At 37.9% G+C, this 14,532-nt stretch overlaps 2 protein-coding genes across 2 annotated transcripts in view; both read right to left on the bottom strand.

The window, feature by feature from the left end:
* Positions 1 to 6,415: 6,415 nt before the first annotated feature.
* On the bottom strand, positions 6,416 to 9,172 carry LOC129218453 (uncharacterized). Its single transcript, XM_054852727.1, has 8 exons — positions 9,018 to 9,172; positions 8,672 to 8,930; positions 8,240 to 8,566; positions 7,850 to 8,146; positions 7,515 to 7,759; positions 7,342 to 7,429; positions 6,964 to 7,255; positions 6,416 to 6,862 (listed from the first exon to the last, which is right to left on the bottom strand). Exons 1-8 carry the CDS (start codon positions 9,044 to 9,046, stop codon positions 6,573 to 6,575), a joined length of 1,827 nt encoding a protein of 608 aa, XP_054708702.1. The 5' UTR covers positions 9,047 to 9,172; the 3' UTR covers positions 6,416 to 6,572.
* A 333-nt stretch (positions 9,173 to 9,505) lies between these two features.
* LOC129218306 (uncharacterized) overlaps positions 9,506 to 14,532 on the bottom strand; it is an 11,637-nt gene continuing 6,610 nt past the window's right edge. The window contains exons 2-8 of the mRNA XM_054852543.1: positions 12,932 to 12,985; positions 12,735 to 12,779; positions 11,459 to 11,503; positions 11,272 to 11,376; positions 10,481 to 11,185; positions 10,091 to 10,396; positions 9,506 to 9,994 (exon numbers count right to left, since the gene is read on the bottom strand). Of these exons, the coding sequence (XP_054708518.1) occupies positions 9,641 to 9,994; positions 10,091 to 10,396; positions 10,481 to 11,185; positions 11,272 to 11,376; positions 11,459 to 11,503; positions 12,735 to 12,779; positions 12,932 to 12,985 (1,614 nt within the window). The 3' untranslated portion in view covers positions 9,506 to 9,640. The remainder of the gene's footprint in view (positions 9,995 to 10,090; positions 10,397 to 10,480; positions 11,186 to 11,271; positions 11,377 to 11,458; positions 11,504 to 12,734; positions 12,780 to 12,931; positions 12,986 to 14,532) is intronic.

A 14,532-nucleotide genomic window follows, 5' to 3' on the forward strand; every position in this document is an offset into this window, starting at 1 on the left:
AGAGATAAAGCAATTTTTAGAAAAAAAAGATTCCTATACTCTAAACAGGCCAGCAGCTCGTAAGTTTCATAGGAATCGAGTAATAGTGGGAGGTCTGAACGAACAGTTCCAGGCAGACCTCTTGGAATTAACGTCTCTGAGTCGTTTCAATAACGACTTTAAGTTTTTACTTACTTGTGTGGACACATTCTCCAAATATGCTTGGGCCATTCCCTTGAAAAATAAAAACGGTAGCAGTGTTTTAAACGGGTTTAAACAAATTTTTAAGGAAAGAAAGCCCGAGTCTTTACAAACCGACAAAGGGAAGGAGTTCACAAATAAGAGTGTACAGGAGTATTTGAAAGCAGAAAATATCCATTTTTTCACTACGAATAATGAAACTAAAGCGTGTATTGTTGAACGATTTCATCGAACTTTGATGTCAAAATTGACGAGGTATTTCACAGAACATAACACTCGCAAATACATAGATGTGATCAAAAAACTAGTTTCTAGTTATAATCACACATGGCACAGAAGCATAAAGATGGAGCCATCTTCGGTGAATATCGATAATCAAGCGCAAGTTTGGCAAAATCTGTATGGCGATATCGTAGAACCCAAAATTAAAGAACCTACCTTCAAAATCAATGACACTGTTCGTATTAGTAAATGGAAAGGGACATTTGAAAAAGGCTATGAAAACAATTGGTCAAGAGAGATATTCACAGTTCATCGAATTATTCCCAGAAACCCTGTCGTTTACGAACTAAAGGATCTAGCGGGTGAAATTTTAGCAGGTACGTTTTATGAAAAAGAAATGCAAAAGGTTACTGATTCGGGTTATTATCCAGTCGAAAAAGTGTTAAAAAAGAGAAAAAACAGAAATGGTAAAATGGAATATTTTGTTAAATTCTTGGGGTATCCAGAAAAATTCAATGCTTGGGTGAACGAAGTGAAAATGCTATAAATACTCGAGTCACTCCTCAAACACCTGTAGTCAAAATGTCATTTTACTTGACCTTACCTTCGGATTCTTCGCTCCATTACTTTCCTAGCAACAAGGTTTCTAGTTTTGTAACGCAACTGCCTTCACAAATTAACTTAGAGGGCAGCTGGGAGGTAGGCTTAGCTGAAATAATTTATCCACATACGTGGTACAATGTTAATGAAAATAATTGTATTTATGGCTTCGATTTAGGAGACGGAAAATTAATGGCAAGAAAGATACCTACAGGACAGTATGAAACCGTTCCAGACATTTTGAAAGCCATGACACTAGTGTCACATGAGGGAAAAATTAGTTTTAAATTTAATGCACACAATAAACGAGTGAAAATAAAGGTGGAAAATAAAGCTAAAGTTCATCTCGAGAAAGGGTTGTGCGACCTTTTAGGATTTCAGCCACAAACAGTGGAGAATCTGGCAGAGAGTTCTTTTGCAGCAGATCCCCACGCCGCATTTCCCGTATTTTATCTTTACAGTGACATAGTGCAGCCAGTTGTGGTGGGTCATGTTGAAGCTCCGTTGCTGAGAGTTGTGCGTGTTTCAGGAAAAGACGGAGACATGGTTAGCGCTCAATACGATAGGCCTCAGTATGTGCCAGTGATCCGCCACTCTTTTCACACTATTGAAATTGAACTACGCCTTAACTCGGGAGCTCTTGTGCCGTTTGAAAGGGGCAAAGTCATCGTAGTTTTACATTTTCGACTTCGGCAGATACTATAAATACCTGGAAGATAAGTGCGAAATGTATTTGCTTGCAATAAGCCGCAAACATGAGTAGTACGTCAAAAGTACCTTACATGTGCTGTACCAAAAAGTTCGAGGAACATTATGTCAATCATACTGGTTCTGGCATTCCATATTACGAAGGCGTATCATTTCAAAAAGGCTATGGCTTAGGAGGAGTGTTTCGTCGTTTGTTCCGTTCGGCATTACCTTTTCTCGTAAAAAGTGGGAAAGCGGTTGGAAAAGAAGCTATCATTACAGGAACAAGACTTGCCAGCGATGTGCTGTCGGGAGAAAAATTTAAAGTGGCTGCTAAAAAGAGAGCAAGGGAGGCTGGTAAGGGTTTGGCTCGCAGAGCTATTGACCACGTACAGTCCATGATCGGTCGTGGTAAATATAAAAGGAAGAGAAAGAAACACAGTCGAGCCATACCTTCTAAAACAAGAAAGCGGAGAGGTCGTGACATTTTTGATCCATAATGGCTTTCATTTTAAAAGGGTCACCTGAATGTGTCAAGTCTGAATTAGAACTTTTTCATTTACCTGCTACCCAAACGGCGATAGAAAACGGCCAATGGGTTGAGTTCCATCCAATGAGTAACGTTTTTGACGGGGGTCCGTGTGAATTTTTTATATCGGGCAGTGGCCAGGACTATATAGACCTCAGTCAGACTCAGTTGTATGTAAAAGCAAAAATTGTAAAAGCAGACGGTTCAGCTTTGAAAGAAGAAGCAAAAATCGGTCCTGTTAATCTTTTCATGCATTCCCTTTTTTCCCAAGTGGATGTATCATTGAATGAAAACCTGGTTTCTAATTCCAGTAACACTTACCCTTACAGAGCGTACTTTGAGACACTTTTGAACCACGGATTCGACAGTAAATATTCTCAATTATCAGCTGAAATGTTTTACAGAGATAACTATGGGGGTCTTGAAAAAAGGTCGGGATTTTTCCAACTGAGCTCATCTGTAGACATGATTGGCGGTATTCACAGTGATTTGTTCCATCAAGAAAGATTGCTACTGAATTTAGTAGACGTTAAAGTTAAGTTGATTCGAAGTAAATCGGAATTTTGTTTGCAAGGAGCGGAAGGACATAAAGTCGTTATCGAGAAAATAAGTTTATTGATCAGAAAAGTACACGTTAGTCCGGGCGTGATTTTAGGACACGCTAAGGCGTTAGAAAAAGACACAGCAAAGTATCCAATCAATCGAGTTCTATGCAAAGTATATTCTGTGCCTCAAGGCTCAATGAGTATGGTTCAGGAGATCTTCAGCGGTTCAATGCCCAAGAAATTAATAATTGGATGCTTGGATAATGATGCTTTTCATGGCACCTTTCAAAAATCTCCTTTTGATTTTAAACATTTCAATATCAACTTCATAGGGGTTTATGTTGACGGTCAACCGAAACCTCATAATCCGATGGAGTTAAATTTTGAAAACAACAATTATATTAAGGGTTATCACAGTATTTTTTCCGTATCAGAAAGACTTGGCCATGATCAAGGACTGCACATATCAAGAGAAGACTACATAAAAGGAAATACACTTTTCGCGTTTAACCTGTCCTCTGATTTGTGTAATGGGGACCATTTAAATCTGATCAAGCAGAGCAATTTACGACTGGAAATAAAATTTGCTAAACCACTTGAAAACACCATATGTGTATTAATTTTTGCTGAGTTTGATAACGTTATCGAGATCAATAAAAATAGAAATATATTACACGATTTTGGGAACTGAAGAGATATTTTTTTTTTAAAAAATGGATGGAAATCAAATACGGCTCATTTTATCACGAGATCCTGATACTGCACCGTTTTTCAGAGGTGTGTTCCCATCAGATAAGATTCCAGAGTTAACTGAAAATAAATCAGCAATCGTTGTGAATTTAGATAAATCATCTGATCCAGGTTCACACTGGCTGGCATTTTATCAAGAAGAAAAGAAGATAGAGTTTTTTGATTCGTACGGAAATTCACCAGAATTTTACGGCGAACGATTTAGCGAAGTCATTCAGAACTATAATTCTGCACGTTGGAATTCTGTAGTTCTGCAAAGTTCAACGTCGAATGTTTGTGGAGCATATTGTATTTACTATATTTTGAAACGCTGTCAAGGACACTCTATGAATGCTATTGTAAATAATTTGAGTCTCTGTAAAAAGAATGATTTTCGCATGTATTTATTTGTTAAAAAAAGATATGGTGTAAATTTTATATTCAGAAAATAAATAAATAAAAAAAAAATGTGATAACTACTCATTTTTGTCTTCTTTTTCGCAATTAATATCTGTTCATATGCGACACGCTAGACGGAATTAGTATAAATACACACCCCCATACCTTAGAAAATCAGTTTTGACAATGAATTCCTTAAAATTGAGACATCCCGCTAACATACTCGTGGCCGGAGTAACCGGTTGTGGTAAAACTCAGTTATGTAAAAATATTATTGATTTTAAAATGATAGAACCGTTCCCCCCTAAAATCATTTGGTGTTATGGAGCATACCAAAAACTTTACCAAGAAATGAACAATGTTGAGTTTCACGAGGGTTTGCCTTCTAATATTAATACTGTGTCTCATGCCTTGGTTATCCTGGACGACCTCATGCAAGAAATTTCTGGTGACAATAAGTTAACAAAACTGTTTACAAAAGGAAGTCACCACCGTAATTTAAGTATCATTTTTATTGTTCAAAATATATTTCATAAAGGGAAAGAAATGAGGGATATTTCTCTAAACTCCCATTACCTGATTATATTCAAGAATCCACGTGACAGATCACAAATCATGCATCTCGGCAGACAGCTATATCCAAATAAAACTAAATTTTTCCAAGAAGTGTACGAAGATGCAACAAAAGAACCATTTAGCTATCTCTTAGTCGACTTAAAACCGGATACAGAAGAATTTTTGCGCCTGCGCAGTGGATTATTTCCAGGGGATAAATACTACGCGTACCAACCCCGATAACTCACTTCATGTTCAGACAAGATGAGTGACGCAGTGATAGACTTCGAAGGATTTCAACTCTGTCCGAGACGGTTTATCGTCAAAGAGATGGCTGTTTATGCCGTGAACGACGACACTTTTCACGGCAGGTGGAGTTTTAAGCCACCCCATCCCTTCGAATTATTAAGTCGCAAAAAGCGACAAACTTATTCCTGGGTAACCAGGAATTTACACCATATAGAATGGGATGATGGTGAACTACACTATGGATTTTTGCGACACGTTCTGGATATGATCATGAAAATGTTTTCAACCATCTACATAAAAGGCTTGGAAAAAAAGAAATTTTTAGAAGATCTGACGGGTCGAGAATTGTTCAACTTGGATGAGTTAGACTGCCCCAAGGTCACTGATCTGCCAAAATATGAAGTGACGTGCCCGTTCATGCACAGACAAGACTTGGAACACTGTGCTGTATATAAAGCGAGAGTCTTCTCGAGATTTTTAGAATCTGTATAACTTGTGACCGGTTCGGTATGTCTGCCTGTTCACGAAAACAGCTCGAACTTTTGAAATTGATTCTGAAAAGTAAAGCGAAAAGTTCTATTTTAAGAAAGAGCCCAAACAGTGTCATCAAATCTTTATGCGAGTGCGCTTTGAATGTATTGCGAGGGAATGTACCCCTAAGTAAAAATCAAAAATCTAGACTTGCTCCCTATAAAAGAAGTCTCCGAAAACTTTCTAACAGAAAAGTACCTCTGTACAAAAAGCGACAACTGCTTTCACAACGCGGAGACGGTTTTTTAAGCTTTTTCATTCCCGCAGCCATCTCAGTCATAAGCTCCCTAATCAATGGAGTACGGCAGGAAAATGGTACTGGTTCCAGAAGATCGAGCTGAAATATTTGATCATGTATCTAATTTAGATGCTCAAATGAACGAAATTCTACGCAGAAAAGATTTATCAGAAAACGACAAGGTGAACAGTTATTTACAAGTTCTCCAAAAATTCGTTAAAATCCAACACCCACCATTACCAATACAACCACGCGAGCAAGAAAAGGTAGAAGATACTGTACAAAATGAACCCACTGAACCGACAAAAGAAACAGAAGTTGAAGACATCGTGGCAAAAAAGATTTTAACTGCTGCTCCGGCTAAGTACACGGACACGGCTAAAAATATTTTGAATTTTTTAAAAAACGAACAAACCATATTGTCTTGGACACCTGAAGGGGAAATGGTATACAAAGGAGAACGTTTTCCTCGAACAAACATTGTTAGATTAGTCACTGATCTACTGCGCAATAGGAAGCAAAGTGCACCGGGATCAAAGGACTTTAGTTTGGCTGTTAAAGAAATGAACTTACCCACTAGCTACATTGTAAATAAGAAAATGTTTCCAAATAAATTTGTTAAATCTAAAAACAGAAATGCTAAACGTATGTATGCAAAGAAACCCTCCTGGGTTAAATATTGATTCAATAAACTAACTACTTTGTGAAAAATATAAACGTGTATTTTATTCCTGTGTTTTCATGCTTCTGATTTATTTATTTTTGTTTATTCAACACCTTTTTATCCTTTACAAAAGTATTAAATGGGTTTTACATTCCAAGAAAAGACAAGATTTTTGGAAAACAAGATTTTTTTTAATTAAAAACAAAAATATTAATACAAACATGTAGCTTGTTTTTTTTTTTTTTTTCAGACAATAAATGCATTTTTTTTTTTTTTTTTTTGGCACACATTTAAACACTTTTTGCAAAACTCGTAAAGAAAAAATACAATTTTATACTCATCAAGTACAACTATTTACATACAGTATGTGATTTGCATACATATATATTTTTTTTTCGAACATATTTTGAGCATAGAGAAAAAGGTGATGGTATGAGAAAAAGTCTAGTACCCATAGGGCAAGGTCGAATAGTCCGGTTGTATGACTCTTTTGTTGTAGATTATTTGATACATTTTATTTTCAACTTTATTCATAATTTTTCTCCTTTTTGGCTCCCTGCAAATTTTTGCCGGGTTATGAATATTGATGGAGGAGGGTTCGTCCAAGCTTAGCACGAGCTGCTTGATGGAATCGAAGTTGAGGAGCTGGACGTTCCTGTGGTTTAGGGTAAACCCACGTACCTTGCAGCAAGTTTCCCCGTCACTTGTAGTGTAGGCATAGTTTTTCGGGCCACCTGGAATTCAATAAAAAAAAAAAATAAATAAATAAATCAGCAAATCACCAAGAAAAAAAAAGAAATAATTAGGAATAATTTTCCAGAAAAAAAATACGCACCAGACACAAAAACAGAGATGGTGCCACCGTCCAATTCGTCCGTGAAATCCCCAAGAAAGTTTCCGAGAGGAGGGTCGTTAGTTCCATCACTGGAATAAATGATGCTGTCTGTATCATGGTAGAGTACGTGAGTCCCTAATTTGTCCATCTCCTCATACAGCTTCAACCGCGCCCATGCAGTTGTGAAAGCAGCTACAAAAATGTTGGTGCTGGTGTCCTGCTTCACAAACTCGGCTGCAGAAACAAACTGTAGGGCGGCCAGCTCGTCAGATGGGAAAAAAACATCTTTGATCTGAAAATACACAATAAAATATACAATTAAAACTTTATTTGCAAACTCAATCAAAGCTTCTCTATCTCTTTTGGGTAAAAACTTACAATTTTTGTTGAATCGGCCATATATTTGTTGAAGGTAGGGATGCTATTAACAAACACCAAACTGGTTTTGTTTGTGTTCATGCCAAATCTGTAAATAGAAATTCAGTTTCAGAGAAAAAAAAATTATTAGGTTTTTCAATAGAAGGGTAGAGAGAGAAGAAAATGAATCTTACCGTCCCCAAAAACTGTTAAGAGCCAGTTTGGCAACTTGTCTTCTTCCTGGGTTTTTTGAAATGGCGTTGCTGTCCAGCAATATGCCTTCTTTGGCTTCGTAACGGAGTATGTACTCCCTCTTTTCATCTTCTGTGCTGCATTCACGAGGCCAGCCGCTACTCTCCTGTTTTATTTTGAGGAACAGGTCGATGTAATCGCGAAACAGCACATTGGATGAAATGGGGAAATGGTAAACTTCGTACATCTAGAGGTTAAAAAAAAAAAAATCACGTTATATATAATATGCATTTTTAAAAATGTTCCAAAAAAATATGTATTGAAAGTATTTACTTACATCGGTTATTTGGTACCCCTTTTTCTTTGCGAGCTTTAACTCTTCGCTTACCCATGTACCAGTTAATGCCCTGTCATCATCACAATGTGCACACGGGTCCTGCTGCGTATTCTCGGCACACGTACGACAAAGAGGGAACATCAATTTGTCTTGGATTCGGCAAGGTAGCACCGGCAAATACAGCCCACGAGGAGGTACTACTCGGCACTTCACGATTCCAAAATATTGATCGATGTCGTCGAATCCCTCCGTAATTATCGTAGGGTGCCCGACAGGATAAGGACAGTACTTGTTGACCTTTGAAAAAAGAGAGAGAGAGGGAAATGAGAAATCATTTTGGGGGCTTTACTAAATAAAAATAAAGTAAATAAAACTCAAAGAGAATCTTACCCATGGGTACAGTGACGTAAAGTCGATATACTTCGCAGTACCCTCATAGAAGAGATTCAGAGCATTCGTTCTTCCTCCAAAGAAGGCGTCTCTTGGGTGCAACCGGTCCTGAGCGGTATGTGTTTTCAAAAAGTCTTGAAGGCGAGGGTCTTCCTTCTTTTGCTTCCTAAAATCATGCTCCCAAATTTCGACTACTCTGAACCCCTTCATACGAAGTCTATTCGTCTTTTTGTCAGATTCCTCACGGAGAGTTGACATCGTGACACCCTTAAGGGGGTGCACGGAGTCTCCATCGAAACACGTCGGGCAACCGTGGTAGAAACAACCCTAAAGAAATAAAAAGCACAAACATTTTCTTTAGCATAATATTTAAACAAAAAAAACTAGATTATGGTCTCTTCATCCAAAAAAAAAAAAAAAAATAAAACTTACTTGAAATTGGTAGACGGTATTTGTTTCTTGACAAAACCCGTCAACGGACAACCCAGCTATTTTCTTCTCTCCGGTGCCACTCAATGCATGTTCGATGGTAACACCTTCAGTGGAGGCAACGAAGTCAAGCCATCGGATGGAATCGGCCGAGTATTTGGTGGTGTTGACGTATCCAGACACGGGTACCATGGCAAGAGTATCGGGGCGGATGTGCAAACTTCTGAACACAGCCATACAGGCAGAGGCAATTGTCACATACCTTTTAAAAAAATGATAATAAATGTATAAAAATGTTCTAATAAAATAAAATCTGTATGATGTTCTTTTTTTAATATATAACACTTACATGAAAGGGTCAACTTTTGAGATTGCCATAAACTGTGAGCGAAATTCAATGCAGCACTGCCGTAGAATATCTACATCAGATCTAAAGTAAAAAAAAAAAAGAAAAATAAGTTACACTAATAAATCTATGTCGTTCAATAAATACGCTGTCGATGAAAAATAGGTACCTGCAATATGCGAGCATTTCTTCTTGGAAGATAAACGAGTCATTTTTATGCTCTTCATACCACTTTATGAAATCGCTCCGAGCTGATGGACTCATAGAGTCTGGACCATAATATTTCATTTCCGGAAGTGTTCCTTCGTAGTCTTGGTTGCTTTGTGTGTTGAAGTAGTGAGGAAAGTATCCTTTCTTCAGTTCCTTCAACCCAAAGCATCCTGGAAGCTTCGATAAGGCCATCGGAAAGAAATTTAATGAGTCGATTACTCTTATTTTCAAGCTTGGTAGCTTGATCGACATAACCATAGAGCCATTTGGAATGACTTCTGGCACGTTTCCTTGCTCAAGGAGCCAAGCCATGATGAACTGACCGTCGAACCTAATAAAAATAAGATTTTTATAAGCAAACAAAAAAAAAACACATACTATTGTTCAAAAAAAAAAAAATTTTGAAAGAAAAAGACCTACCCTTTCATGTTATGCGCTATCGCCGTATATCCTTTATGCTCTGGGGAAAATAGCCAGGAGCAAAAGTCGTGACAAGCAGAGTAGCCTTTAAACACTTTCTCCGTCTTGTCCTGATACTGTGCCAAGGCGAAGTTCACTTTGTGTTCTCCACTGGCTTGATCTGTCTCAAAGTCGAAAAATATTAATTTTTCGTTGGGGGTTTTAGGTGCCACTTTCTTCAAGAAGCATCGATGCTCCGAAGCAACTACATAGGCCTCACAGGACGGACACATCGTAGTTCCGCAACGGTGAAGTTCTCTGGGGCATTTCTGACGCTGTATTACTTTGCAACAGCGATCGCATTGATATACCTAAGCAAAGAGATTAAAATTGAAAATGAGTGAAAACTGTGTAATGTAGTTAAAAGAAAAAAAATGGGGATTAAGGTGGGAAAAAAAAAATCTTACTTTATCACACAAAGATTTCTGCTGTTTTGAAGAGCAAGCTTTGTGTGTGTCAAAGCAATCAGTCGATCTGCAAAGTCTACCGCAGTCGGTGCACCGTATATTTTCCCCAGGCAAACATTCCCTGCGTAAGCATATGTAGCACGCCTCTGGACATCGGTGATTTTCCCGGTTATTAAACGGCTTCTCGCAGTGCTCGCAATAGAAGTTTGAGCTATAAAACCCCTTCAGCCCCTTGATTACATCATAATGGCCTTGGTGAAGATAAAGGTTAATCCGCTCCGGTCGATTTTGCCCTTTGTAAGATACCTGAAAGATAACAGCAGTATTTAGTATATGAAACTTATTACATGTAAGGGGGAAAAAAAAGCATACAATGTGAGAACTATTTACCTTATTTAAATTTTCTGAGGAAAATACCACAATTTGCACATTCAAATGTTGCTCAAAAATGGCAATCTCCCGGTATGTACACGGGCCCAGGGGTACACCAGCTGCCTTGTGCAAGTCCATTGCTCGTGTCGTCAATGCCGGTCGATCCTTTCTCTTCAGGGCATTGATCGCCGTGACATCCGCGTGCAAATGGGCTAGGGCAAAGACGATTGCTTTGGCACAGCATAGTCCCAGGTCGTCGCTGGGGATGGCAAGAATCGACGTCTTCAGAAGTTTATCCACGTCTGGGTTGACGAATCTTCTTCTCCCAGCTCCAACAGGTCTCCTGATAGTTACAACGTCCACGCTGAACGTTGTATCTAATTTTATATGCTTCTTGGATTGAAGCACCTTTAACACTGCTGCCAGGATCTTTTCCACGGTGAGATCGGATACTCGCATCAGTGTTGTGGAGATTGGGACGTCTAAATCATCCGATTGAATGCAAAATCGGATGAGATCGACTGGAGCCAAATCAGAGGTGGTCCTCGCAATCAGCATCTCAAACAGCTCCCGGACAACTCCTAGAATCGTTATCATCGGGACTCCATTTGCTGTGGACGGCAGGCGATCCGGATCCACTCTGGCCTCAAAAATTATCTGTTGTCCCTGATATTTAATGTTATGCCTGCGGGATTTTTCTGTAATTATGATGGCGTTTTCCAACTGAAATGAGACAAAAAACAATGCAAGGTTTTAGAAACACGAAGGAGATAAATTCAATAAATCGAGACACTGTAATGAATACTTACTTTGTTTTCAGATCCTACTTCATTTCCGGATCCTACTTGAGGGCTCGACATTCCCTGAAATATTGGGGATGCCTCAAAAAAGGACTGAGTTGGCTCTCCAATAATCTAAGTGGGAAAACAATAGATAAATACGTATAGATCACAGTGCAAAAGAAAAAGGCAGTTACCAAGCAAGAAAACAACTTACTTCATCGTCATCCTCCCAAAAATTCTGCGTCAGATCCCCTATTAACTAGATAAAAGAAAAGGGAGAATCATAAAGCATTTTTTACATACGTGACGTATAAACCACCAATTCAGACGTAGTTTATAAGTTTTTTTTTTTTTATTTATTTATTTAAAATGAACTTCTTACATTGTCGCTCTCTTCAAAAAGTGCTTGTGTGTCCTCTCCGAATATCTGCAAGTACAGGATAAAAGAAAACCGTAAATAAAGTAATACATAAACAACTGAAAATCGGTGTACAGATAAAGTTTTAAGAAAACTTACACTGTCGTCAACTTCCAGAAATTCCTGGGTCGCTTCTCCTATAATCTGGAAGTACAGGATAAAAGAAATCGTAAATAAAGTAATACATTAACAGCTAAAATCCGTATACAGATAAAGATTGAAAAAAAAAAAAAAAAAAAAAAAAAAAAAAAAAAAAAAAAAAAAACTTACACTGTTCTCATCATCTTCCATAAATTCCTGGGTCGCTTCTCCTATTATCTGAAGGGGTAAAAACATTCCGTTATAAGAACATCTATGTATATCATGAGTAATAATAATCACTAATGTATGACAAGCATAAGTTCTTATTGAAGGAGATTATTAAAAGAAATATATTCATGTATTCAGTTTTAAACACTTTTGGCTATTTTCTTTAAGTATGATTGTTGCTGTTTTGTCTATTGTTTTGGCCACTTTGAAGGGAAAAGCAAAGCCAATTCATGTATGTATTGTTTTAATATAACCACCGGTTTTTTTTTTTTTCCATGTTTTCGAGCAGAGCATCACCACGACAAATAGAGGCAGTCAGGTACCCACCGTTTTTTTCCTCTCTCAAGGAGACTGGGGTCGTATACTGGAAAGGAAAGCGTTATCACCCGGTACCCACCGTTTTTATTTATTTTTTTTCCCCTCTCTCGAGTAGATACCACCGTTAACTAGATTATTTTTGAATTATAATTTTCTGAATTTTTGGCGATCTAAGAAACTGACTTTTGTGTCATTTCGTAAATACGTTCACTAGTATTATTTTTGAATGTGTTGAGAATTCCTGATTTTTTTTTTTTTTTTTGGCGATCTTAGCAACTGACTATGTGTCATTTCGTGGATATACAGTAGATTCAATACCGTTTTTTAAAGTGTATATTTCTTTATGTCATTTTAGTTTCATATTATGAAATGTATTATGTTATATGTGTGTTCTCTGCTTTAATTTTATTAGTTTTCCAATTGATAGAGGAACAACGAAGCTTACTTCATTTTCGTCTTCAATAAAGTTTTGCGTGGATTCACCCACAATCTGAAAACAAAATAATTACATTTGATACAACATTTTAACTTGGCGACATAGAAGAAAACAAAATAACCATCAGTGTTCTAGCTGTAAATAGGAAGGGATTTTTTTTTTTTTTGAGTTCCTAAAAATTTAATTTCATGAAAATAAAAACTAACTTCGTCCTCTTGATCAATAAATGGAATGTCTTCATCAATGTCTTCAAAAAGAGCCTGAAAATCAAAACATTCATCAGTATTTTGACTGTAATATTTTATTAAGTTTGTAGTATCAGATGAAAAAAAAAGTGTATTTACATTTGCTTTGCGTTTCATTGGAGACATTTTTACACTCCTACAAAATCTTTCCGATTCTGTCAACCAGCTCTGAAGATGGAATGTGCAGGAAACTCAGTCAAGGTGCTCTATTTGTACACCTCACCCGGCTTGGTTGTTCCACCAATGGAGGCTTGCCAATCGTCGGCCAATGGGCGATCTCCGATCCAGCGGACAATTTTAATTAAAAATAATTAGCATACATTGATTAAGACTCCCCGCTAATATTAATCGAAAAAGAGACGCGCATCGAGAGAAAAAAAATTTCGCACTGCTATGATTTTTCAAATTTAAACTAACGTGAGTCATCGCGGGGACTTGTCCGATCGTGACGGAACGCGAATTTCGGACAATGCGGCAATCGACTGATAAAGGCTTAAATAGATAATACACCGGATATCTGGATTAATTTTCTCAAAAGCATTAAGAAAACAGGAAGGGGGAGGAGCATAGGAAACATGATTTGTTTTATTTTTTAATCTTATCATTGTGACTAATTTTTTTTTTTTTTTTTTAAATCGTGTGATAACCTCTTCGTTTGAAGGGAAAAAAAAATGCCTGACCGGAAGAAATACTTTTCGGTAGTGAACCCCATTTTCTCGTATTTGTTTTTCCCCATACAAAAATTCATCGTAGCCACCGTTTTTTTATTTCCATGTTTCGAGCACCTCTGAAAAATGAGTCACACGGGTACTCCTCTCTTTTGAAGAAAATGCTTAAGCGGATGATAAAACCCCCAAGGAAAATAATAATAATAATAATTTTTGGGGCCCCCATTTCTCTCGCATACATATCTATATTTTCCCCCCCCCCCAGGCGAACGACAAAAATTCTTCGTAACCACCGTTTTTTTATTTATTTCCATGTTTCGAGCAGAGCATCATCTCTGAGTCACGCAGGAACCCGCCCCCTCCGAACGAGGGGTCGTCCTCTAGCAAGAAACGGACCTTTTTCTCCTCTCTCTCGAGGAGGAGATGGGGGGTCGTGTAAGGAACGCGTAACCACCGTTTTTTTCCTCCACCGAGGGGACGAAGTCGCGGCCACTGCTAGGGACCCGGCCTGGTCCCTAGTGTTGTAAAAAATGAAAATGCCCCCTAGTGTTGTAATAAAAAAAAATAACCAGGGCAACACAGGTACTGGTCATATACTGCAAAATTCATTAAACATCCCAATATTTTTAAACAAAATTTCATTTCCGCGCGAAAACCATCGTTGCCAACGCGAAAAAAGTTTATCCGACATCCTTTTGCGAAAATCCATTTCTGCCACCATCCGAGGTGTTGCCAACGCGAAAAAAGTTTCTCCGCCATCCTTTTGCGAAAATCCATTTCTGCCACCATCCGAGGTGTTGCCAACGCGAAAAAAGTTTCTCCGCCATCTTTCACCAGTAGTAGACGGAGAGCCTTCAGCGTGTCACCTGAAGCGCTCCGTCTACTACTAGCGAT

The sequence above is a fragment of the Uloborus diversus genome, chromosome 3 (assembly GCF_026930045.1).
Source record: "Uloborus diversus isolate 005 chromosome 3, Udiv.v.3.1, whole genome shotgun sequence".
In the NCBI taxonomy this organism is placed as follows: Eukaryota; Metazoa; Arthropoda; class Arachnida; order Araneae; family Uloboridae; genus Uloborus; species Uloborus diversus.

Bases quoted from the DNA above. Each gene is read 5' to 3' on its own strand.
- LOC129218453 (XM_054852727.1), bottom strand. From the start codon at position 9,046: ATGGCAATCTCAAAAGTTGACCCTTTCAT. The intron at 8,567-8,671 runs GTAAGTTTTATT...TTATTTCTTTAG, and splicing joins ATACCGTCTACCAATTTCAA to GGTTGTTTCTACCACGGTTG. The intron at 8,147-8,239 runs GTAAGATTCTCT...CTTTTTTCAAAG, and splicing joins TTACGTCACTGTACCCATGG to GTCAACAAGTACTGTCCTTA.